The 25279-nt window shown below is 35.9% G+C and overlaps 1 protein-coding gene across 1 annotated transcript in view; it reads left to right on the forward strand.

Annotated features, from left to right (window-relative positions):
• Positions 1–1992: 1992 nt before the first annotated feature.
• The window catches only part of LOC106667704 (CAP-Gly domain-containing linker protein 1), an 80188-nt gene continuing 56901 nt past the window's right edge, over positions 1993–25279 (forward strand). Inside the window, exons 1-2 of the mRNA XM_024229140.1 lie at positions 1993–2001; positions 9834–10016. Coding sequence (XP_024084908.1) covers positions 1993–2001; positions 9834–10016 — 192 coding nt within the window. The remainder of the gene's footprint in view (positions 2002–9833; positions 10017–25279) is intronic.

Genomic DNA, 25279 nt, shown 5'->3' on the forward strand with positions numbered 1-25279 from the left:
ATATTTTGATAGTGAATCTGTCCAATTAATTTTCAATTCGGAATAATAAACTATGATAGAGAAAAAATGGGTCCTCTTTGTACACATGTTAGTTTTTCACTGTTGCAAATTAAATTTTTTATATTGCATTAAAGCATTACTTAGAACTATTCGATCGGAGTTGCAAGATAACATTTACCTTATCTGTACCAAAAGAGTGGATAGTCTAAGGAATATTAATTTTATGGTGTAAATCAATCTAATTCAAAATTACTAGGATATTATATTTTTTAGGTAAGCTGTTTTAAAACTTATACATAAAATCAGCATCCGACATAAGTTGTCAACTTTTACGATTTGTGATGGACAAAATTATCAATGGAATTTGGTAGTGTGATCTGTGGTAGTGTATTAATTACAAACATATGAAATATTTTAAAACTTAAAATAATTAAATAACAACCGACATCACTCTGTGCCAAATTTATTACTACAAATGGTTCCATCCATTTAGCCTTGAATATTTTTGACAAATTTAAAAATTATGCTGTGCATAAAATCATGCTCTGTCTTGTATAACATGATATAAAGTGTATAAAGAAGTGCTAAATAAACAGTCCACTAGATTGTTAATGTTTAACACTTTTTTTCAATCCTGTCAATGCGATATGATTTAGAGCAAAAGTCGTCCTTTATAAGATTTATATTTGTCGATAAAAATTATATTTTATGCAGACGCGTAGAAAATGTAAAATTTGAAAAAAAAATCCTTTACAAAACAGACATATATGTACATGTAATTTAATTTTTAAGCCAGAATGATAATGTAATGTTAATTTTTTTTGTGATATGTATAAAAAATGTGCAAATTTAAATTTTTCATGTATTTTTGGAGTTTTATCATTGAAAAAAAGAAACAAAAAAGGTTCATATTTGTGAAAAAGACTGCTCAATCGGTGGTGCTTCATTGAAATTCTAGTGTGTTGCCTTAAAACGAAAAATAGATTGAAAAATTGCTAGTGAAATTTAGCTTTTTGTGCCTTGTAACGCTGTTTTGTGTAGATGTGGATGTTGATATTTTTAGAAATATTTCTCTTTTTTTTACCTCATGTGCAGTGAATATGATATATATTTATTCTCATAATGAACATTGATGTTAGTACAAATACTAATGATGCAAAGTTGCAATTTGTAAAAATGGAATTAACTATGTTTTTAATATTAAGCGGCTACAAGATCTATTAGTCAATTTTGGCCTATTTGTCGTACATATTTTATAAGTTATGAATATACCTATAGTTTATTCTGTTTGAAATATGTAAATATATGTTTCTTTTGAAAGCTTTTTATTTATTTTTTATTTTGTCTTTCCTTGCGTTTTATTATCAGTTGTGCATTTGAAACAGGCTGCACGAAAGTAATTTAGCTTTCTGGTGGGTGGAGGGTCAAGAACTTCAATATTGGACCAGTACTGATTAAAAAAATGTGTGTTTTTCTATGATAATGCCAAAAAAATGGAATAACCAGGATTTTTAAATTTTTTGGGTGTACTTTTACTATGGATAATAAAAGACTCTTATAAAGATTTCTTTTATAAGAGTCTTTTATTAGACTCATAAAATTTCTCTAGATGTTTATAACATTTATTGTTTTATTATTTTTGCCTGGAATCCTTGTTGAGGATATCGATTTAAGTTTAATTTTTTTTTACAGAACGCGAAATTTTGAATTAAATTTTATCTGATGTCAGGCGTATCCGACAAAATCGGCCGCGTGTCCTTTCAAGGGAGAACATCAACATCGTCAACGGGAGAAAAGTAAATGATCATCGGTCGCCGATGTCATGCGCGCTGTTTCTTGTCAGTATTGATCGGTCGAAGGGAGCAACGTCTAGTGACTGTCCGAGTGCTCCGAAGCAGCTCCGATTTTATTTTACCGGAGAAACCCTTTGTGCGAACAAGCGAAACCACACGGACTATGCTGTGAAACTTGGGCTTCGTCTCCCTCCTGAAAATGTCCAAGGTGAGCGAATCGGAGAAATTTTAGCCCTTTAACATTCCGTAGTTTTTATTAAAATAATTTTTTTTAAACAATACTGAACATTAAACGAATTACTATGGATAAAAAGTTTTTGATAAAAATTTCTGCTTCTTCAAAAAAAACAAAAAAAAAACGAATGAAATCCTTATAGGTCGATCTTTTAAAACTTGTCCTCGCGTGTCCGTAGATTTGAAAATTTCAAAAATTAACTAAACCAAATCTATTGTCAACAATTTTAAGTGTTAAAAAATCCGCTAAGGCCTTAATATTCCAGAAAATGAAACAGACCGACTTAAATATTTTGTCTGCCCCCTCTTTTAGGTAGAAATTTGAACCACGACTTGCATACATTCCCAGCCATATTTTTAAATTACATGCGTTTTATTTTCAATAAATTTCTAATATTGGCAAGTAGCCGCGTGTTTGGAATGTGGATTACCACTTTAAGCTCTAGTAATTTGATTACACAGATAAAATCAATAAAGAGCTCGTAAACAAACCAAAAGTTGAACTTTTAGTAAAAAAAAAAGTAGAAAAAATATTCTTTTTAAAAGTTAATATTTTTTTCTTAACAGATTATTAAAATATAAGACTTTATTTAAATTGAATTCAACGCGAAAAATATTTATTGATTTGAGATTGAAAATAAACATAATTGTTATTAATTTCGATTTCAGGATTATTCACGTTACTATGCAGAAATGTTTCAAAGTATTTACTCTGAAACTTTACTTTCTTATCTTATCGCGAATAAATAAACGATGGTAAAATCTTCAAAATCTTGTAAGGCTAAGAAAATCGAACATGAGAAAAAACAGCTTGTAAGATCAGTAATTAAAATATGTATCTGAAATTTATTCGGGATACAATTGCTCTTAAAGGGCGCAGAATAATACACACCCCGACTAATATACAATAAAAAATAATATATTTATTTGTGGATTTGTAAATTGTTTGATTCGACTCGGCAAGTCCATCTGGTTGGCTCTTTGGCAAATAAAATCTTAAGAATTCCATAAAATCCATGCCTGAAAGTCAGACACAAAACAAAAAGTTGAACTGTTTCGTATATTTTGACTTTTAAGTCTTATAGACGTCTCTACGGACTTGCGCCCGACCTGGGTCGAAGTCGATTGTTCACATTATTCATAGAAAATAGAAGAAAATAGCTCACGCAAACCATTTCCGATGGTTTTCGCTTTGCTCTGTAATTTGCGCTGAAAAACAAGAACTTTGCTTTTATGGACGTGATTTGACGGAATGACATTCAGTATAATAATATTTGGCTAGATAAGGATAGTGAACTTTGCTTCTAGACCAGGCCCAGAACATTGATATGTAAGTCAATTAGTTTTCAGCTGGTTTTGAATTGTTTGGCCCTTTAGAATATGACATTATCTTCTTATAAATAAAATAAATGTTAACTCTGCCACAATCTTCCCTAGATGCACGATGAGAATATCGAACCGTGCTATAGATTCTGATGATTTTTTAAATTAATTAGGGTGGGGTTGATTAAGAATTGTAAAAATATTTTCCTCCACTGCGACCATTGTCTATTGCGGAAACCCAATAAAATATAGCTGTTCCTTGGATTGTGCATTTTTTCCTATAAGACTCCTCTTGGCGTGAGGATAGTGTGAAAATTGTCCCCAAGTGGCTGTACCTAATGCTTAACATTCACAAAGGATATATGATGATGCCTCTGGTTCCAGCTGACACATTCGGCAGGTTTCTGCCTCTTCCCATCTTCTTAGGTGGTAGTTAACAGGGCCGGCACAGAGGCCTATCATTTTTCTCAGATATTGCTTATTGAGGGTGAGGAATAACTTCGTCTTCCTTTTTGAGACACATCTCTTAGCTTGCATCATACGTGGTAATGTTTCCCACTGTTTGAGTTTTTCTTTTTCGAGTTACCTTTCCACCATCTACTTGTGGTTTTGGTCCCAGGGTGAGAAGGCTGCCCCTTTTTGGTCAGTTGGTCAACCTGTTCATTTCCTTTGCCTTCATGTCCGGGAACCCACGTTAAAGGATTTAAAAACTGTTTGTGGCATTAGTTTTAAGTAGAGCTTTTCTGAGCCTATTCTAAAGATAAATATTACTATTTGCAATTAATAAGACAATACATTGTTATAACTTTTTATTTTTAATTTTGAACAAAATAAACTACCACGAGAGGCAAAATGAGTGGCCACTCAAGCCAATATTTTCACTTCCTGGTTGACGAATCCACTTTGAGTATAATGCACAATTCTATTTACAGTTTTAATGAAGGGGAAGAAAGGAGAGAAAGGAGAGAAAAAAACTTATGCAAATCGATGCGATTCTTATAAAATAATTTAGTTTAATTTGATATCTAATAGATTTTTTTTGTACTCTTTTGTGCCATTATGGTGTTGCTTTGGCTTGGTCTGTATTGGCAATGGAAGAAGTCAAGCTTAAATAACCGAAACGATCAACATTCGCAGTGCAACCCCTCCTTTTAGAGAGATGTACAACCAGAGGGTTTCAGGGGCGGTGGTTTTATGGTGATGTGTCGAATATCATCTCGAAAACTTTCTGATACGGGGTATAGAAAACTTGCATATGATACAGGACTCGAGACGTTCAGGCAAAGCGGAGTCCGATGAAATATCAATCGCTGTAGTTTAGAAGGATCATTCCTGGTATGTCCAGCCTTGCTATTTTGGCCAGTCAGGTGTTTATCATCTTCGGTGGTGGTTTTTGTCAAATGTAATAACAAACGATTACTTTAGATAGCGAAGTGCCGAACCAGCAAGACTTGGCAGATCATGATAATTGAAAAAGAGCATCTAAATGGTCATAACCTTGTAGACCGCAACAAGACATCTCACAAAGTATCACTCCTAGATAAAAGAATAAACAAAAAACTTAAAATTTGTTCATGTCCGATTACCATTTTTCCAAGATCAACCACTGAAGAAGAATAACCAAACTTTCAAAACGGCAGACTAGGATGATGGATATTACCAAACTATAGTCTCATCACCCCGTACATCTTCAAAAGAAATCTCACAATTTTAACACTAATTTCTCTGAATACACTTGGGATAAAATCTTGTTTTTTGGTGACTTTGGATGGACAAAGAAGATGGAAGATATTTGCCATGGGCCATTTTTACTGTGGAAATGTGTATCATCAGAAAGGGATCTCTATAAAGGTTTTTTCCCTGCTGGAAGGGATTACCAGTATTTTTATTGATTATTCAAGAACAAGAAAAACAATATATATATAAATTTTATAAGCAAAATAACACATTTTATGTGAATATAAATGAATAGAAATATAGTTATAAAAATAGCATGTCGAAGTCAATCAAAGCAACAAATGAAAGCAAACGTCTCGATGTACCGATCTTCTATGGGAACTTTTCTAGGAGGCACCGTTCGTCCTCTCCTGACCAGCGAGACCCTTACTGGACAACAGAGAGCTTTCATTCTACCGCTGAAGATTTATATCGAAAATGACTCACTGTAGTAAAGAAAAGTTTCTTTGTGGCGCCCTTTTCACAATACTTACATTCATCATTCCATTGTGCATTACATATGAGTGCAGTGCGTTCAATGAAAGAGAAAGGCATTCTGTTGTGGATGATCGGTAGGGTGGTGGATCACTGCCTTCATGGCAACCGCTCCAAACGGACCCATGTCTACTTTAACTCAAGCGAAATGTCCCATCACAGTTTTTCAAATAAAGATCATAGTTTTCTTCTGGCATCCTCGAGTGGTAATGTGATATTTTTCATTCTTCATGTAAGAGTGAAGCGGCTGTCCTCTACGATCCAAGCTGTTGCAAGAAGATTATTCTTCTACTTCTTTATACAGCGAGCGCCTGAACCATGGCAAGGAATTCCGCTTAGCTGTTCGAACAATCAGACGCTAGTTAGACCTTCTAAGTAGAAATTATTTGTCCCATCCAGCTTTATTAGCTAACGAATAACCAACATTTCCACTCTCTATATAGTTGTTAAAGGCATAGTGCAGATTCTCGTGCCTTTCACCAACCAATGGCAATCTAGCAGGGTTCGATCAGTTGTCGATGCTCTATGGAGGTGTGTACTGACTTTATAGAGGGTGGCTTTGCCGTTGCAAAGTACATTGAAAGATCTGTGCTGCCAGAGAAAGTTGTCCCTTCTAAATCTTTTATAATTCTAATAAAAGAATAGTCGCTACTTATTATCACTTTATTATCTTGTTTATACCAAATTTGGTCAAAATCAGATTAAAATAATAGACGCTAGATTCGTTGGTTCCTTTCTTCATATCTTGGAACCACTATGAATGTTTTTAGATATCTTTGTAACTCTTCGTAACGACGTGAAATTTGGTTTCAATTTATTATTGGGTTGTCCGGAAAATAATGCAGGATTTTAAGTTTTCATTAAAAAAAATCTATATAAAATATTCTGTTTACGTTTACAGGATTACTCATTTGTATNTTTGATTAAAGAACATTGCTTTAAAGTAACTAGTTTCTTTTTTTTTGTTTAATACCAAAATCCTGCATTATTTTCCGGACAACCCAATAAAATAAATTAAAATTCAATTTATTATCTTCGAATATTCAGACCAAATTTGGCCAAAACCAGTAAAAAAGTACAGATGCAAGATTCATTGTTTTGTTTCTTCAATCTGGGTACTTCTAAGTCCTAACTGTATGCTTCAAAATAATTTTAGAATACGACGTAACGCATAAAATTCGTGGTATATATTTACTTTAGTATCTGATAAAATGTCTTATGGTTAGCGAAGAGATAATAGATAATAATGGAGATTGCACTATAGACCAATATTGGTCGCAGGTCGTGAAGAGGCCGACTCCCTTTAACCTTTAACCTTCAACTTTCCGAATCATTTATTAGGGAAAATGACAGGCATTATGCTGTAAGTATTTGGAAAGGGATGCAGGCTAAATACTTAGATGATTGCCATTTAGTACCCACACATGTGGGATGTCTTGTTAGGCTTTTTTGGATGAAAACAGCGAGGATAGGCGGACCAAAATGATCCGAAACGACCAAACTACAGTGCTTCACCCCGAGTCTGGTTGTAACAGACAAAAGAAAACACAAGACATTTCTACTGAAGTTATGTCGATATCAATACCACTTCAAATGCTAGTCATTAATGCGGGAGAAGGAACACCTTTACTGAATTAGTCTTTTCATTACAATTATGCTAAAGAGATTCCAAAAAACATAAGATTTTTTAAATGGTGAGTGTAACAATAATTAAAATGGTTATAATTACAATCATTACATGTGGTGGGTAGAGTGCCTAGAACAGCTACCCACTCTATTTATAAACAGATGAGCTTAATTGTCCAGGGATGGTCTTTGTTACTCGTGGGCTGGTTCATCCTCGTTGTTTGGTCTTGTCCGATATGCGAACAACACCCTACTAACTGACAATGGGAGCCTACGACTGTTAAAGATGTAATCCATCAAATCCGACTACCAATGATGTGTTACGTATGCCTTTTGACCGATAAAGCAAACAAAAAATAAGAAAACAAATGGTGTCTAATGTGGCGCTTATTACTAATGATCAAATTAACAAGAACAGATCATAAAATCTATAAATTAAAAACGACTATCAATGAAGTTTTTTGAAGAATTTTGAAACTGAAGGAAATAACTATTTCTGCCCGGTAACACTAATTTAGCTCGTTAACAGCATTTAGGAGCTATGAAATGGAGTTTTTTTTAACTTATTCTAATTTGTAACATTAAGTGTTAGATTCACATTTCACCGGTTATGTTAAATGTTTGATTAACTGGAAAGGCGCTGTCGGAATTTTGTTTGTTCAGCTTCCAAGCGTGATTTGTAGGATGGAAACTTTCGCCTTCTGTTTGAACGTTTTGACGATTTTTAATTCAGTCTTGTAATTTGGTCGTTAATGAGTTGGTCTATTTCATTCTAACCGGTTTGATCCGACAAATCGTAGTAATCTCACGATTAGTTCTTAACACGACTCCTCGGCCTGCCGGCGATGAACCTGCCACTTGGTCACCCGGATTCGGTGATTTTGGCTGCCGGTCGGCATTTTGCCATTTTCGCTGGCTGGCTTGATTGTTATTCAAACCTTTTATCGCATTTGTAAGAATTGCGAAATACCGAAGTACGTCACACTGTGTTGATAGGCAGACCAGTAAGATGGAAACGACCAAACTATAAATCAGTATTGATTACTGGACGTGCCGCGTTTAAGAATGTGGTAGTTTAACACAGAAAAAATAAATCAACAAAAACGAAGCTTATGATGCAGACTAAGTTAGTGAGTTTATTACTAGTATTTCAGACCAAACTGTTCTGCCATACTTGCGAATAAAATATTGAAAATAGGCTGATCCTTGTTTTGTTATGTCGACGGTTCTGGCGCTTCGACAGATGATTTGTTGCAATGCGCTCAGATGTCATTCTATTCAATGCAAAAACGGTTTATTTGAAAAATAGACGAATTAGGCCGTCTCCAATTATCTTGATTAGTCTATTCTAGCTGCCTAGCTCCTTTGACCAGTCAAATGAGTAGGTATTTTGGTCATTCAGAACAGTTTGGTCGTCTCCAATCGTGTTTACCTGCCTAGTCTCTTTGCATTGGTTTTAAAGACAAGGTCCAGCTCCTATGATCGGCCAGAAGAGTTTGGTCGTCTCCGTTTTTAATGGTTTTCCAATTCTTTTTTTTCCCACTAATCTGACCAGTTTGTCCACCTCAATCATCCTTTGAGACTCCATCAAAATTTGTTCATTCTAATTAGTTTGGTTATCTCCAATCGTATTGACTAGTCTAGTTTATTTGCTTTGGCTATTCAGACACGGTCCAGCTCCTTGGATTGCAAAGTTTACATCCTTTGAACAATCTGTCCGGTTCGGTCATCTCCATCCTTTGTGGATTATCATAGTAGTAACTAGTTAAGTCAGTCCGTCGAACCTGTCTGTCTCGTCATTTTGATCTGCCTTGTCTACCTGCTTTGGCATACGTGACCAGTTCGACCTTATCACAATCGTCCTTTAAAATTATATATGAACAATTTTTCAGTCAGACTAGCTTGGTCGTCTGCAATCATGTTGTTCAGCCTAATTTATTTGCTTTGATTATTCAGACAAGATCCAGCTCCTTTGGTCAGCCAGAAGAGTTTGGTCGTCTCCGGTTTTTATGGATTGCCAAGTCTACCTCCTTTGGCCAATCTGACCAGTTTGGTCATCATCCTTTCTTTACGATTTGCTCGGGCTTCCTAGTCTAGCTGTTTTGGTCAGTCATTCAGACAGGTTGATCCGCTAGTTTATCAACCTCGTTCATCCATATCAGTGGCTCTTCTTCAGCGGCTGGGCTGTGTCGTATACAAGATAAAAATGTGAAAGCCGAAGCTGTACTTGTTCATTCAAATAAGAACAATTATGAGTTTACTTGTTGAGGTGATGAACTTGTTACTTGCGTCGCCGTAGATCATCTTGGCGTCCCTAGATTGTTTTTGTTCTGTGAGACGCATTTCTGCTTTTCACCTGCATTATCGGTGGGCTGTGTGTTCTGTTGGGTTCCGCCTGAACTCCCAAGCGGCCTTTCCAATTCAATGAACAAATCGCATTCATTTTATGCAATCAGCCCGCAAAGTTTGATTAAACCTAATTGAAGGATGGAAAGTCGTAATTCGAAGCAGAATTTTGTCTGTTTTTTTCTCCTTCCAAGTCGTCTCATTACAAGGCAATAAAAACGAGAGTGCGCGATAAAAATCGGGTCGGGGTACGCGGTGAAAAGTCGGCTGTCAAAGAAAGAGGATCGACGGCGGCGGTAGTGGGAGCGACGTGCGGGAGGGGGCCGTCGCGGCGGCTCTCGCGTGGCTGCCATAGTCCTTTCCGTTTCACGCTCGGGCAAGTTCCTGTTTTGTGCTGTGCCGTCGGAACAATACGCCAGAGAGTCTGCCGCCGATTCCAGTGCCAGCGAGACGGGACGGACCGCAGGCGCTTCATGGGACAAGGTATGCTGGGCGGGCCTACCCCGGGGAAAATTCGTCCCTCGCCGAAAAGCTTAAAATCAATCGCGGCGTCCTATTCGTCAAAAAATTAAATTTGTTATTAAATTTCATGTGGATTATTTTACTCGGAGGGTCGCCAACTCAAATGCACAATATGCCCACCTCTAGTGTCTGAAATTAATGTCTTAAGACTTCCTCGAGAATGTCCGTGGCTAGTCTTAAAAAGAAAGGACCCCCAATTATTTAAACACGCCTTCAGAGCCGGGAAAGTAAAAAGGGAAAAGTAGATTTGAAAGCATGTGTCCTATCTATTTCGCTCTTGTTAACATTCTACATTGCTCGTTTTACTTGCTCCAAAAACATTGTCCAATACTTTACAACCGGTGGCCTATTGGATATGTTCCAATAGGCAAAAAAAAACACAACATTTATTTTTAATATAGTGTATTTATGTTACATTCTACCTCATTTTACTATTTATTAATATAATGAGTAAATTGATTTTTTGTTTCAACAAGTGTTTATTTTTTGTTATAAAATGCTAATAAATTCATGGATCGCGGAGTCGTGTGCTACTTTTTGCCGTATGAAGTTGAGAAACGCAGAGCGGGAAGTGATGTTATGTAAAAGCTGAAACAGTAAGTTATTCAATGTTTCGGGCACACCAGAAATTAAATGCGGGCTCATGAAAATGTGGAATAAAAAAGCTGGATTTATATAAGATCAAATCTGCACATGTATGTATTACACACAAGAATTGAGCTTATCACTTCTCGCGGTCCACAGGCAGTTCCAGATTTTGTGTTTTACAATAAATTGCCGGCTGGCCTCGACAATCACCCAACTCGGTCTTTTAGTCCTGCACCCAGACCTGAGTAGATCGAGTAGATTGTGCTCCTCTGTTTTTTATAACACACTGACCAGCTTAGGTTGTTAATCAACCACATAGCCTTGCCAGTGGCTTCTTAATGCAGGATCTTGCTTGCGGCTTTTCCTCTCCTAGTTGCAATAATCCTCACCTACATAGGCCCTCACAAAAACATAAAACGTGTTCTGCGGTCTCCTCTTTCTGCAGTATCTGAAGAGTGTTTCTTCTGTCTGTACTCCTATTCACTGCATTCGCTTCTTGAGTGTTGTGCCCTGTCAGGAGTCCAACCAGAATCCTGGTTCTGTTGGGGTTATCTTCCAGCAATTTAAGTCTTGCGGATGGCAATCTATAATCTCTTCTCTCACGCCTCGAATATAGTTCCAGCAAGTTTTGAGCTCTGTAAGGACCCAATTTGGATGCCCCATTTTTGTGGCAAGGTGAAAGGCCACAGTAGGGTTCGGAGTCTAGAGAATTTATATTATATAACTAAACTAATTGAGGGTCGATGGGTACTCAAAACTAATTGTGAGATCTATCAATACAAATTTATCAATACTCTTGTCGATAATAATAACAAATATATAAAAAAAATTGTGTATTTTCTAAAACCTTCGCTGGCTTTCTGAAATATAGATAAATTTAACAGTACCGATAAAAATGCAAAAATATGCTTATCAAATAATCAATTAAGGCTGGCCGCTTGTAAATTGCAACGATAATTTGTGTTTATTTTCTTTCCGTGGGTGAATTATCGCGTTCATTGATGTGAGCGTTGTTATCAAAACCACTTGACAGTTCGTATCGGATGATTTATTCATTAGCAACAAGCAATGTTTTTACAACTTTTTTATTTGGCTTTAGAGTAGACTGGTAGAAAGTTTCGGAGATTTCGCGAATTGTAAGAAAATTTACAACTTTAACGAGCCATTGTTTATTATTCTTTTCCTGATAATCTCCCTCCCTTTGGTCAGACAGAATAGTTTGGTTGTCTCCGTTTTTTGTGGTTTGTCAAGTCTACCTACATTGGCCAAAATGACCAAAATCTCCATTCTTTGTGGTTTATCATGGACTTCCTAGTTAAGTCAGTTCGCCGAATTTGGCTGTCTCCAATCTTTTGATCTGCGTAGTCTACGTGCTTTGGTTATTCGGTCAGGATCCAGCTCCTTTGGCCAATCTGACCCGTTTGGTCGTCTCCTTTTTTTTATAGATTGCCAAGTCTACCTCCTTTGGCAAACGTGACCAGTTCGACCTATCAAATATCCTTTGAAAATATCCATCAACCTTTTTTCAATCGGACTAGTTTGGTCATCTCCATCCTTTGTGGTTTATCATGGACTTCCTGGTTGTCAGTTCGCCGAACTTGGCTGTCTCCAATCATTTTGATCTGCCTTGTCTACCTGCTTTGGCTATTCAGACAGGATCCAGCTCCTTTGGCCAACCTGGCCCGTTTGTTCGTCTCCTTTTTTTTATAGATTGCCAAGTCTACCTCCTTTGGCAAACATGACCTATCAATCATCCTTTGAAACTAACCATCACCAAGCCAACAAACCACCATCATCAGACTAGTTTGGTCGTCTCCGTTTTTTATGGTTTGCCAAGTTTACCAACTTTGGTCAATCTGACCAGTTTGGTCGTCTCCGTTTTTATGGATTGCTATTAGTGTTATCAAAACCACTTGACACGTCGAAAAGGTGATCGTTAGCAAAGTTGTTAACAAATTTTTAATAGGTTGGAGAGTAGACTGGAAGAACAGTATCGCGAATTGAAAGTAAAAGTTACAACTTTAATGAGTCATTGTTTATTATCCTCTTCCTGATAATTTTTTTAAAGAGGGGGGCTTTTATTATAACAATGCTCGCCCAAGACTTTTGAATAATGACTAATTATTTAAATAAGAAAAAGGCCGAAAAATTCGTGAAAAGAAGGGAAATCTTACATTTTAAACTGTAATGGATAAATGTAAATAAAACTTCTAGTTCAACAGGTACTTCCGGCAGCGGGACTCTGAAATAAACACGTCCCTATTTATAGACAGTGCATGGTAGAAGAATTGACGAAAAATGTCTATAATGCTCCTTGAACAAATTGGTACTGGAGACGTGTTAAAACCGACTTTGAAGCTTGAAAATTTTCTGATCCTTTTTTTCTATTTGGGCGGCAGTTTCGGAATGCAAAACAGTTTTTTACCCTTCGAACATAGGCCAAGGCCGGCAGAATGACGTTAAACCGAATTAAAGTGGAAAGGTTCGGCAAAGAAGCGAAAAGGAAAACCCTTTCACGACCCGTGGAAAGAATGGAAAGCAAGCCAGGCTCGTTTCTGACGAAAATGGCACGCCGTTATTTGTTTATTACACAGTAAAAGCCGGGGAGAGGCTATATCAAATTTAGAAAATTGGTAATCTTTCCATTTTTAACTGGTAACTATCGTCCTGGTGACCTCATTCCTCAGGATTTCACAATTAGACAGACAGCAACGCTTCAGCTAGGCAAAAATGAATCTATAAATTTTTTAGACTTTGAAATTTGATATGTACAAATCTTTTAAAAAATTGTCGTTATCAAATAGCGCGTAAATAAAAACGTAAACCTTCGATCCTGATTCAACGACGGTTCCGAAACCGGTCGGCACACTTGGCCAGCCTCGGCCATAATTTACAAAATTAAAGCGGAGGCTGTTACGTACATAAATTAAAAGACACAATGCGGAATAGGAAAAAAGAAGAAGAAAACTCTACTTCCTTTCAATTTTTCACCGCTTTCGCTGATCGGCTCGTTGCCGAATCTGTACCGTTCACCGGCAAAACGCGTAACACCACAAAATTTCCGATTACGCCCACGGTGGATGAAGAAGAAAGGAGAAAAAGCTGTTTTTATTTACATTTTGTTAATTACATAATTTGTTAATTGGTGTATTTTTTTATATACAGATAAAACTTTATTGGATATAAGTCACATACAGTTTGGCAAGTAATGAAAAATATGACAGTAGCGTCAATACTTGTAGGCGGTTCGGTGCTTGGAAATTTGGGTTTTTCAAACTAAATTCATGTACAAAACAAGAGCAGCATGATGTTTTTCAGTCTTTTAAGTTTTGGCAGCGAATAGTGTGAGGAAAGGAATGGCGCCCCCTACGCGGCGGCATCCATCCCAATTTCAGGGGTAACCAGGAACTAACTGTTTATAAGGTGGATAAATATAATTAGTAGGTGTTAGAGCCTGGTTTAGGTAGTCTACTTACATTTCAATGTTGTTGTTTACAATGTAGCAGACAGCATCAAGAACGTCAAGGTCGTTATGTCTTAATATCATGTTGGTCGGAAGGGGGATTTCTTTCCTAACGATGGTGTTAAAAAGTTGGTTTCTGCTCACCGAAGAGAGAGTACATGACAGAATAACGTGATCTGGGTCGGCTCTACTGACACACTCGCAACATTCATCGTCCCGAAATCCTATCTTAAATAGGTGATGGGGGAGCCGATTATGGTTAAACCGAAGTCTACGTACTGTAGCTAAGACCCTTCTGGGTCGATGTATCTCGATAAACCATGGTGTGGGTTGGATGGCCGGTTGGATACAGGCAGTATTTACGTTTGGAAAATTTTGAACGGTCGTACTCGTTTTGCCAATATGTTTTAATGAGAATTGTGAACACGAAGGTCTGGTGAAGATATTTCTTGCGTGGCTTGCCCTGTACGTGCTGCTTATTTGGCCGACAGATAACCTCATTATTGTGATGAGCTTTAATGCCATTAGATATTTGTGGGGTGAAGCGTGGACGAAGCTAAGTCGCTTAGCAATTGTTTTATTTCAAGAACAGTAGGGTTATGGGGGAAATTAGTGATCTGAAGAGCCATTAACACACTGAGGCTGTCTGAGATTTGCTTGGGACGGTGCTTGCCGTGCAATGAATTTGCGCCCTTCTCTAATGGCGAGAAGACAGAGCTTACCGAGGGCAATTTCATAAGGTGTCTGTAGCCGGACCAAATATCCAAGACCGCCGCATTAACACCGTTGGGAGATTTAGATCCGTTAGTGTACAGAACCGAAGACACGGCTCTTCCCAGCCACAAAACAGTAGGATTGATTCCGGGGCTTCATTCAGGTGCTCTAGTTTATAGATTAGTTGATACGATTTCACATATGCTCGACAACTTTGTACGGTGTACTTAGATCTCCGTGAAGTGTAGAGTTCCGAAGGGCATTTCATAATCCGCACTTGATTTTGGTGGACTTGAAAAATTAGCGTCACGAGCCGGACTAGCTATCGTGACTTCGATCCCACGGGACGCCAACTCATCCTCTCAACCTGCATTTTCGATTTTCCCTCTTTTTATATTCAAATATCGTGCAATTGGATACGATTCTCGGCGTCTCATGAAGTACTGGTAGCTGTTAGGGAAGTTCAAATACTCAAGAAATTATTATATTAAATTAATATATTATAATTCATCTCGACCTATTTTACATAAAAATTGTAAAACAATTTAAATAAATTCTTTGGTTAAATTGCATCAACATTACATATGGATTAATAAAAACAATAATATAAACAATAATATTACTTGAGAATTTTATTATTATTTTTCAATTTTATTAAATCAGGATTGCTGAAGGCTAGATGCACTCTTGAATGTACCTCCACATAATATTGCAATTTGAATAGAATAATGTGGATAATAATACTCTATACAGCTATGTATTTCGCTTGGGGGTTCAAATTGTTCAAAATAATAAGGGAAAGCAATAGTATAGGTAAAATAAGTGCAGGTAATTACTTTCCACTTAGGCTTTAAATTATACATTATTTGGTTTGGTCGTTAATAATATACTATTAAAAACAACCTATAAAAAATAAAAAATAACAATATATATAATAATAATTTTATATATGCATTTAATTATAGCTCAGCTTGCGAAATATTGAGTACTGTTCTACTCCAGTAAAATAAAACAATAAAAAAACTGAAGATTTTCGAATCAATTGAAGTCCATCATTGCAAAAAGACGTCATGCTGGAAAGAGATAATCCAGAAAACAGAATATTTATGATAAAAGCTTTCCATCAAAAATCTTGTAAATTTTTTCCAGGGTTTTTCCCTTCTAAAACGTTCAGGTGCAGTTATGGTGATTATTGGCTACATATTTATTTCTGTAGAACTATAGTTTTTCCATAGACTATGTAATCTAATTTTTCGAAAAAAAATATGTTGATATAATCAAGACTTAAGATTAACGGGGCTTAGGAGAATTTTTCAAGTAGGGTTAAAATATTTTTCTAGCAAGAAACAACTTTACAGGTGTTTAAAAGCTATAATATACACACAATGGCACTTTGCCTCTGTAAGTAAATCATAAACTGAGAAATAAAACGCACAATGAGTAGGTTTTTTAAAATTTGTACTTTTTTCACTTATATTACATAAAATCTTTGCTGACATAGCCTGATAGAAGAAATGTTCAGCTTTCCAACGGTTGTATATTGTAAATTTAAAGAACATTTATATAAGTCGTTAAGCTTTAAGTGGAAAACGGAATTAGGTATGTTTATTAGTGCCTATTATTTTATTGCGATGAAAATTTATATTTATGGATGTTAAAGGGTGTTTAAACGAATACGAATAGAGTAGGTTGATAAGATATTTAGAGGTCATATGAAGTAAAACAACTTTTTGGGCTGAGTTTATTCCACATCATCAACCACCGAAAGATCGGCACAGCTCAAAAAGTTGTTTTTGCTACATATGACCTCTAAAGATCTTATCACGCAAACTTAATTTGCCGCAGGTCGATAAACATCCAAAACAAGAATCCGAATAGCTTTTTTTTTTCATAAAAACGTTTTATGCAGGCTTATAGGTTTAAACATTTCCATATGATAATTTTGTGGAAAAAATTTCCTTTTGTTGAACTCTCTGGATGCTGCCCATCATTAGGATTCTAAAAATGAAAGTGCAAAGAAAAGCAAAAATTATTTTCCATCAAAATATAACTTGAAATGTTTAAATCTATAAACCACCATTAACTAATAGTCAAAAAGCCTAAACAAATCAATAGTAAAGCTTCAATATTTACAAAAATATCTTTTGACTTGCTTTGCTGATGTCTTTTTTTTTTTTTTGAAATTATTATATCCTTAATATCATTGAATACAATCCTACTTATTATCTTATTATTTTCTCATCCTAGATAAAAACAAAACAAATTAACCAATACGTAATAACATAAACAACAATGGCAGGAAAACAAATTTTTTTAATGATTATTCGGAAATCGTGATATGCAGTCTGGTGTGACGTAGGTTTCAGAAAAACATTTTCTTTATCGTGCCAACGTTTCGATGTTTATTGAGATCATCTTCAGGGATTTACAAACATTGTTTAAATTTAATAAATACATGTAGGATGTGGAAAAAAGTGTGTAAATCCCAGGCTCTGAAGATGATCTCGATAAAGATCGAAACGTTGGCACGATAAAGAAAATGTTTTTCTGAAACCTACGTCACACCAGACCGCATCTCACGATTTCCAAATAATCATCGACTAACGAGCACTAATCACCACACATATTTTGTTTTAAAATTGCTTAAAATATTTTTTCTTGTTTGCTAGGTCCCATCGGCAAGAACCATCGGAAACGTGCCTAATATCTTTAGAACTACCAAAAAATACATTAAAATCCGTTAAGTATTTAGGACTTACTTTTGTTATAAGACTAACTTGGAATCCAATGCAGACACTCATCAAACAATTTAAAATGCCTTATTACCTACTCAACCGACGATCAAAATTACCATTACAATCAAAACTTTCGACATACACATACCTATTCAAAACTATTTGGATGTACGAATGCCAAGCTTACGGATCGGCCAAATATTCCAATATTCAAAGATTTTACAACTTTTAATCAAATATTTTAAAATCAATTGTTCCTGCCCATTTTTCCGTAAACGTTAGCACACTTTTAACACATTAACGTTAACACACACAGTGATTTTAACATGCCAATAGTTGTTTTCAGACGTTTTCATAGTAAATTACAAATCACACTATCCCACAAATGTGATCACTCCATTCCCTAAACGTCCGTAAACGTCTGAAAAGAATATGCAACATCTTAAATGATTAATATCAATTTATCAATCTAGAGCGGCTCCCAATGGGAAGCTTTGCCTATAAAGTTCTTAATACCACAACCATAAATTGAAATCCAATCAGATGGTCGTATATAATACATGTACAGTTGTAGATAAAAATAAACGAGGTAAAAAATACGTCCGTGTCATTATCATTCTTCCATGGACACAAATATTCGATCGATCGTCAAGCCCTGAAAATAAGGGTTATAACTTTATGAACCAAATATGTAAACCTATTTTTTTTCGAAAAAATGCACATAGCAAAGTGAAAACAATCTTAATTTGAATATTTCTTTAACTAAGAAAATATTATTCGTCAAACTAAGGCTTAGTACAAAAAAATTAAGTTTTGTCTTTAGATTTTTTAAATCTTGATAAAGAACTTGATTTTTGTTTAATTTCTAAGACTTAGTTGAACCGAAATCATTTCGTATCAGAGGATTTATTCAACTTAATCTATCCGTTGTGTGAGATTCTTAAACAAAATGATTATATTGCTGTAATGAGGACTGCAATCCACATTCCTTCGGGACTTGACGATTGGCCGAATTTAGTACTGCACGTTTTAATCGTTCTAAATGCAAAAAAAATTACAAAATGACAATTATTTTAAGTACTGATTACATATTTATCTCCATATAAAAAGTATTTGATTTTTGTTTCAATTCTAAGCCTCAGTTGAAACAGCAAGCATTTCTTACCCAATGCTATTTACAACTTAAGCTATTTTTCATTGAAGGAGAGAAATTTTGAGCAAAAAAGGGTTATTTTTATTTAATAAAAACTTTAGCCAATGTTCTTTAAATGCATATATCTTTTGTTTTATCTCTGTACTCTTTTTTAGAACTCGGTACTTGACGATTGGCCGTACTTGGGAATGTATACATGTGTAAAGGTTTCTGTTATATAAAGTTGAATTACTTTCGGTATTGACTACATATTTACTTCCAAAGGAAGAGGACTTGATTTTGGCTTCATTTCTAAACGTAAGATAAACAAGTCTTATCAACTTATATATTCAACTTAATCCTTTTTTCATCGGTTTAGAGAAAATCGTTCGAAAAAAGGGTTATATTTATGGAATAAGGACTGCAATCAGTGATCTTTAAATTAATTATTATGCGATGGTTAAGTTAAAAAGTTAATGTCACGAGCGGGACTCGAACGCACGACCTCTGGATTATTTTTTTCAACTCAACCATACTTTACATAATAAAGTAATTACTTTGGTGAATGAAATAATTCGAAACTCTTCCTTTTTGGGACCTTTTGATTGTGGCGAACTTAGGAATGCATGTTTCAGTTTTTCTTTTTCTAAAAAATTACATTAAAAAAAATGATTGTAGCACATTTATGCCCATAGATGAAGGAACTGGATTTTTTGTTTTATTCCTTAGTCTTAATTGGACCACTATATTTTTTTAGCTAATGATATATTCAAGTACAGATTTTATTCATATTGACCTAGTGAACTATTTTTTCGAAATATATTTTAACTTCCCTATATTTTCATTCTAGCTGTATGTTAAAATATGGGTTCAAAACATTCAAAACCGTTTTTTCAAATGTTTAAAATTTAAGTATCAAATATGAATTTGTATTTTCCTCTGCTTAGTTAATGGTATATCATTTGTTTCATTGGGTATATAATTTATTCTAGGCCAGAGGTCATTTTGACCACAAACCTACCCGGTCACGCCCATTTTATCTTTGACACGAATTCGACCCAACCGAGTGGACAAATCTACACGTATAAAATATAAAAAGAAATAATAAAAGTATTACGAATGTTATCAGTATGATAGGCATAACCGTTGGTCGGATCAAATTTTGATATCCAATTTGGAATTATTTATTGATATCTTTCAGACTATTTGTTTTAGTTTAACACGAGAGTCTCGTCATATTCCCATCTGTGTTTTGGGTCAAAAAAGTAGACCAGCGAGACCGGGCGGACCGCGTTTATCGACGTCATTACAGTTCAATCAGCCGACAGACCTCAAGGAGAAAATAAAATAAAGGTGCGAACAGTTTGAAAAGATTTCACCTATTAGAAGGTGTGCGGGCACATAAGGTAAATTAAGGTGCACAGGGTTTACACTTGTTAAGAGTTCAAAAAACTGATTCCTTTAACCAGACGATTTTTCATCATCGCTGATCGGCCGGTTTTAATTTTCTACATGACGTCCCTCCCCTTAGAAACAGGATAAAGTACTTTTTGTACGAAAGAGGTCAAGCTGTGGAAAGATCTGATATGTCGCTGAATAAACTTTCTTTTTTTTTTACTTACTCTAAGTGAAAACAGATTTTTTTTTGTTCAAATAAAACGTTTTTTGAAAAGAAAATCTAAAATCTAATAGATTAAGGGGCGTTATGCCATTTCACGCTCTCAAAGGAAGAAACAAAGAAATGTTCTTACACAATACACATTCATTGTTTGGCTGTGAATTGCTAACTGAAGTTTACAACAGTTGAAAATTCGTTGTAATGAATTACTTTAGCCAGCGTTTACCGTTCAAACTAAATCGAATTGTTCGGAATGGACCGAATTCAACCTCTGAACATCCTCTTTCGTCAGCATCTTCCGGCTTTTAGATCCTCTCGGTAATAAATGAACAGTGACAAGTCGTTACAGGGGAAAAAATAGAAAGAAAAACAAACAAAACCTTTTTATAGTTTGTCGTTTCCTTTTTGATTATTGCTGTAAAAGGAACTTAATCATTCTGTTCATTCGTTCGGACTTGAAAGATTGAACTTTTGATTTGAATGTTCAAACTATAAAAAGGTCCTATCCAATTAGGTCATATAGTTTTTTAGTTAAAGGACCGGCTAACTACATTGGTCATCGCCATCCCTCTCTTCTTTAGCATTTAATTTCTTATCTTTCTTGGGTTTTAAGCCTACTAATTTCTTTTACTTTTTCACCAACCACGTTATGATATAACGGTAACCTCTTTCTTTTCTTTACCCTATTGCTTGCCTCTCTCTACCACAGGACTTCGACAGTTGTGGATAAAATAGCATAAATAACAAACACAAATACGCATAAACTCAGAAATGAGATAACAACATGAAAATCTTGTTAGCATTCACGCTAGAGTAATCAATTCCTCAGGGCAATTGGGGATAAGCCACTTAATTCACACTAATAAATACATTCATCCCTCTACCTCAGAGTACTCGATATTTCTGACGGTAATTGGGGATAAGCCCCATAAAGACGTGATGATGTATCGACTTGTTTGTTGAACAACTTGAACAAAAGGATCTTCAGTGAGGTCACAACAGAATCGACAATGCTTTAAGTTTTTGCCGAGCTTTCGACGATTATATCGTCATCATCAGGGCTTTAACTAAACACATCACCTAATTTTAATTAATCTCATTATAAATGCAGTTTCTTGCTCTCCAGATATATTTCAAGACTCATCGAGTTAGGAATTAGGTGATGTGTTTAGTTAAAGCCCTGATGATGACGATATAATCGTCGAAAGCTCGGCAAAAACTTAAAGAATTGTCGTTTCTGTTGTGAGCTCACTGAAGAACCTTTTGTTTAAATAAGCCCTTAATTAACACTAATAAATACATTCACACATTCATTCGCTCTACCCCTCTCGATTTTCCTGAGGGTAATTGAGGATAAGCCCCTTAATGCACACTAATAAATTAGATTTACATATTCGTACATACTACCTCAGAGTACTCATTATTCCTCAGGGAGTTGAGAATAAGACCATTAATTCACACTAATAAATACATTCATCCCTCCACCCCAGAGGAATCGATGTTAAATTGGGGATAAGCCCCTTCATTCACACTAATAAATGACATTCACATATTCACACTCACTACCCCAAATTACTCAACATTCCTCAGGACAGTTGGGGATAAGACCATTAATTCACACTAATAAATACATTCACACATTCATTCACTCGACCCCAGAATGCTCGATATTCCGGAGTGAAATTGAGGATAAGCCCCTTCATTCACACTAATAAATGACATTCACATATTCACACTTACTACCCCAGAGTAGTCAATATTCGTCAGGACAGTTGGGGATAAGACCATTAATTCACACTAATAAATACATTCACACATTCATTCACTCGACCCCAGAATGCTCGATATTCTTGAGTGAAATTGAGGATAAGCCACTTCATTCACACTAATAAATGACATTTACATATTCATACTGACTACGACAATTGGATACTTCGGGGTAATAGATTGAAAAGCTCCTCAATTTACCCTAGTAAATTACATGTACTCGCCATAAATCATTCACACTACCCCAGGCATCTCGATATTCCTCGTAGTATTACGCTGATAATGATAAGCTCCACCATTAACGCAAATAACTACATTTGTTCCAATAAATAACATATAACACATTTAAGGAGGTACAAAGATCTAAAAATATTTATGGCCCTGAGATATTAGATCAGCGATTAGTGCCTGCTGCCGCGCCTCAATGGTCATTCTGCATGTCCTATTTCGTTCTTTGCAGTCTTTTATTATATGCTCTACTGTGAAGTTGTTCACCAAACGAGGACCTAAGTGGTCTCATCCGCATTAGGTGCCTGTGCTTGATCTTGGTATGACCTATGCGCAACCTGGTAAGTACGGCCATATAATTAAAATGTACATTTCTCAAGTTCTGTGATCCGAATGAGAGGATTTTAAGGGTATTCTCGGAAGAGTTTACATTCAGAAAATAGGTCACGATTGAATGAAGACTGTTTTAAACAGTTTATCTGGAAAAATCGCGATTCAAAATTGGATAAATCAACTGTGAATCGACATTTACACGAGCTGAAGAAAGTGAAAGGGACGGCAGAGAACGTTCTGCACGAGCTGCGAACGGTGAACCCAGCTGGAAGGTCATCTGGGAAACAGGACGGTCGCTTCTTCAAACTACGATTCGTCCGGTTCCTTCGAGAACAAAAAAAGACGAAAAAAGAAGAATAAATAGGTGTTCTCGTGGGTTGTGGCAAAGGAAGAACCGAGGCCAGCCGGCTATTACGTCGAGAAATCAATCTATAAAAGAAAAGCCGTGATCTCTATTGATCCACTGGCTCCTTATCGATTAAAAATAAATTATTTATTTACACTTGCGCCAATTGCTGAGCTTAAGTAAATTTGATAATAATTTTAAACCCAAAACAAAATGAACAAGAAAAATATAAAATAAATATACATCAATAAGAAAAAAAAGTGGAATTACTCAATAGTGGTCACTCCTAAATATTAGTGTTAATCACTAATTTCACTGTCACTTAAGAGGTCACAAGGTCAGTGACGCTTCAGTCGTCGAGGAGGATTACTTGGAGTGTGCGGGATGAAAGCTATCTGGCACGAGGGTTTGTGACACTGGATATTTGTTTATTTGTGTTCTTGTTCGTTTTTTGGTACTTCAAGGACATATTAGATATTAAGGTCGTTGATCATGGTTTGGAAGATTTTGGATTGTAGGGATTGGATGTGATAGAAGTTTTATTGAACCCCAAAGTTCGATGTCATGGGTCTCAAATTAGTGATGTAAATGAGTCGTTTATTTTGTATAGTCAGTTTGGTTCGTTTGTCCAGCAATCTTTTAAGCAGTCTGAAGGGTCTGTTTAGTACTTGTCTTTTGAATTGTATGTGTGGGTTCTATGTAAACCGTTTGTCAATGTATAGCCTAAGGAAGCGGACTACATTAGCTGGTGGGAGGGGGATATTATTGTAGTAGTTTGTTGTATTGGCTATTATCCGAAGGATGAAAGTGTTCACATTTATTATTTTTCACTGCTTGAACCACTACTCAAGGGATATGATATGGGTTTGTAGGATTCTGGTTTATATGATAGGAGCTTTATGAGTACAAAATATGGCGGTGTCATCGACATAGGTGAGGATCGTTTTAGGAAGAGTAGGAATTGCGGTATATATTTGCCCTCATGTGTAGAGGATGGGTTCTATGATATTTCCTTGTAGTACACCTGTTTCAACGATGACTTGAAAGTATCTGCCGGATAGGTAGGAATTTAGGATCGGGTAGTAAAAGGGAGGACTCTCAAGCTTCCAGAGCATCACCGAGTGCCCATCGAAGGCTTGTTTCACATCTATGAATACACCGGAGCAGTACTATTTTTGTTCAGGAACGATAGCAATTATGTCCAAAACGATGGTACTGCTGAACAGTGGAATGAGAACGCCTGAACTCCTTATAAGTTATCCTAAACAAGCAGTACATATAACTGGCGTCTTCAGAATACATGTCTCGACCTCTTTGAACGGAATTTTTTTGACAAATCGTTCGTTTAATTAGGCATACGTTTTATTTTATTAATTCTTTATGAAAAGTTTTGTGTTGACCGTGTTTAGTCACATAAAATAAATTTAATTGAAATCGTGTTTATAGAAGAACAATTTGAATTGCTGATTCAGTCCGTCTTCACCCCGAGGTAGGTGTTTGTGATAAAGTGATCTCATGATGAGTCAGACTTCATCTGCCCGTATTCGTGACCCACTCAAAAGCATAATAATAATCATGTCAAATTAGCATTAAATTACAAAAGTGCCGAGTTGTTTTAGAAGAAAATACTTAAGGGTGTTTACCTTATTCCTTTCATCTTAATGTATTTGCAGAGAGTTTTATAGTCTGCGGTAGTCTATGTAGTCGATGTAGAAAGCTCGACAAAAAAATCTTGTGCCGGTCAAACAACCAGACCCTGCTCATTTATTATTAAGTGGAACTAAAGCCGAAGTTCCTGACCGAGAATAGAAGCCTTCACGGCACGAATTATCACGGAGAGAATGAAAATCTTTTTATCCTTCATCACACGTTGACGTAGATCGCCAGGTGCCTGCGGTGTCATCTTCCCACACTGCTCACCGATTGCAGTGCTTCAAAAGAGACGCTGCTTTACAATCACGACTGTAATTAATCTGCGATGGGAATTTTTGTAAAAGGTTTGTTTTGATCGATCGATGCAAGTAGACAGAGTCCTTCTATTTTACTTCCGACCTTAGATTAAGGCCAGGGGTACGATCGCATCGACTCGTTTAAGCGGTCAAATTAAACCGGAATAAATTCTGTTCCAAGGAGTGTGAGCGAAAAGAAATCTGTTCAATAGTGCGATCACCTTCACGCTCCAATCGTCACTGATGATGCGGAGATGAATATTTTTTATCGGGCCCTGATAATTCGTTAAGACGTACGAGATATTCAGGCTTACGATCCTGGCACATAACATTTTCAACAATTTATTAACA

The sequence above is a fragment of the Cimex lectularius genome, unplaced genomic scaffold (assembly GCF_000648675.2).
Source record: "Cimex lectularius strain Harlan isolate CLEC.00 unplaced genomic scaffold, Clec_2.1 scaffold200, whole genome shotgun sequence".
Taxonomy (NCBI): Eukaryota; Metazoa; Arthropoda; class Insecta; order Hemiptera; family Cimicidae; genus Cimex; species Cimex lectularius.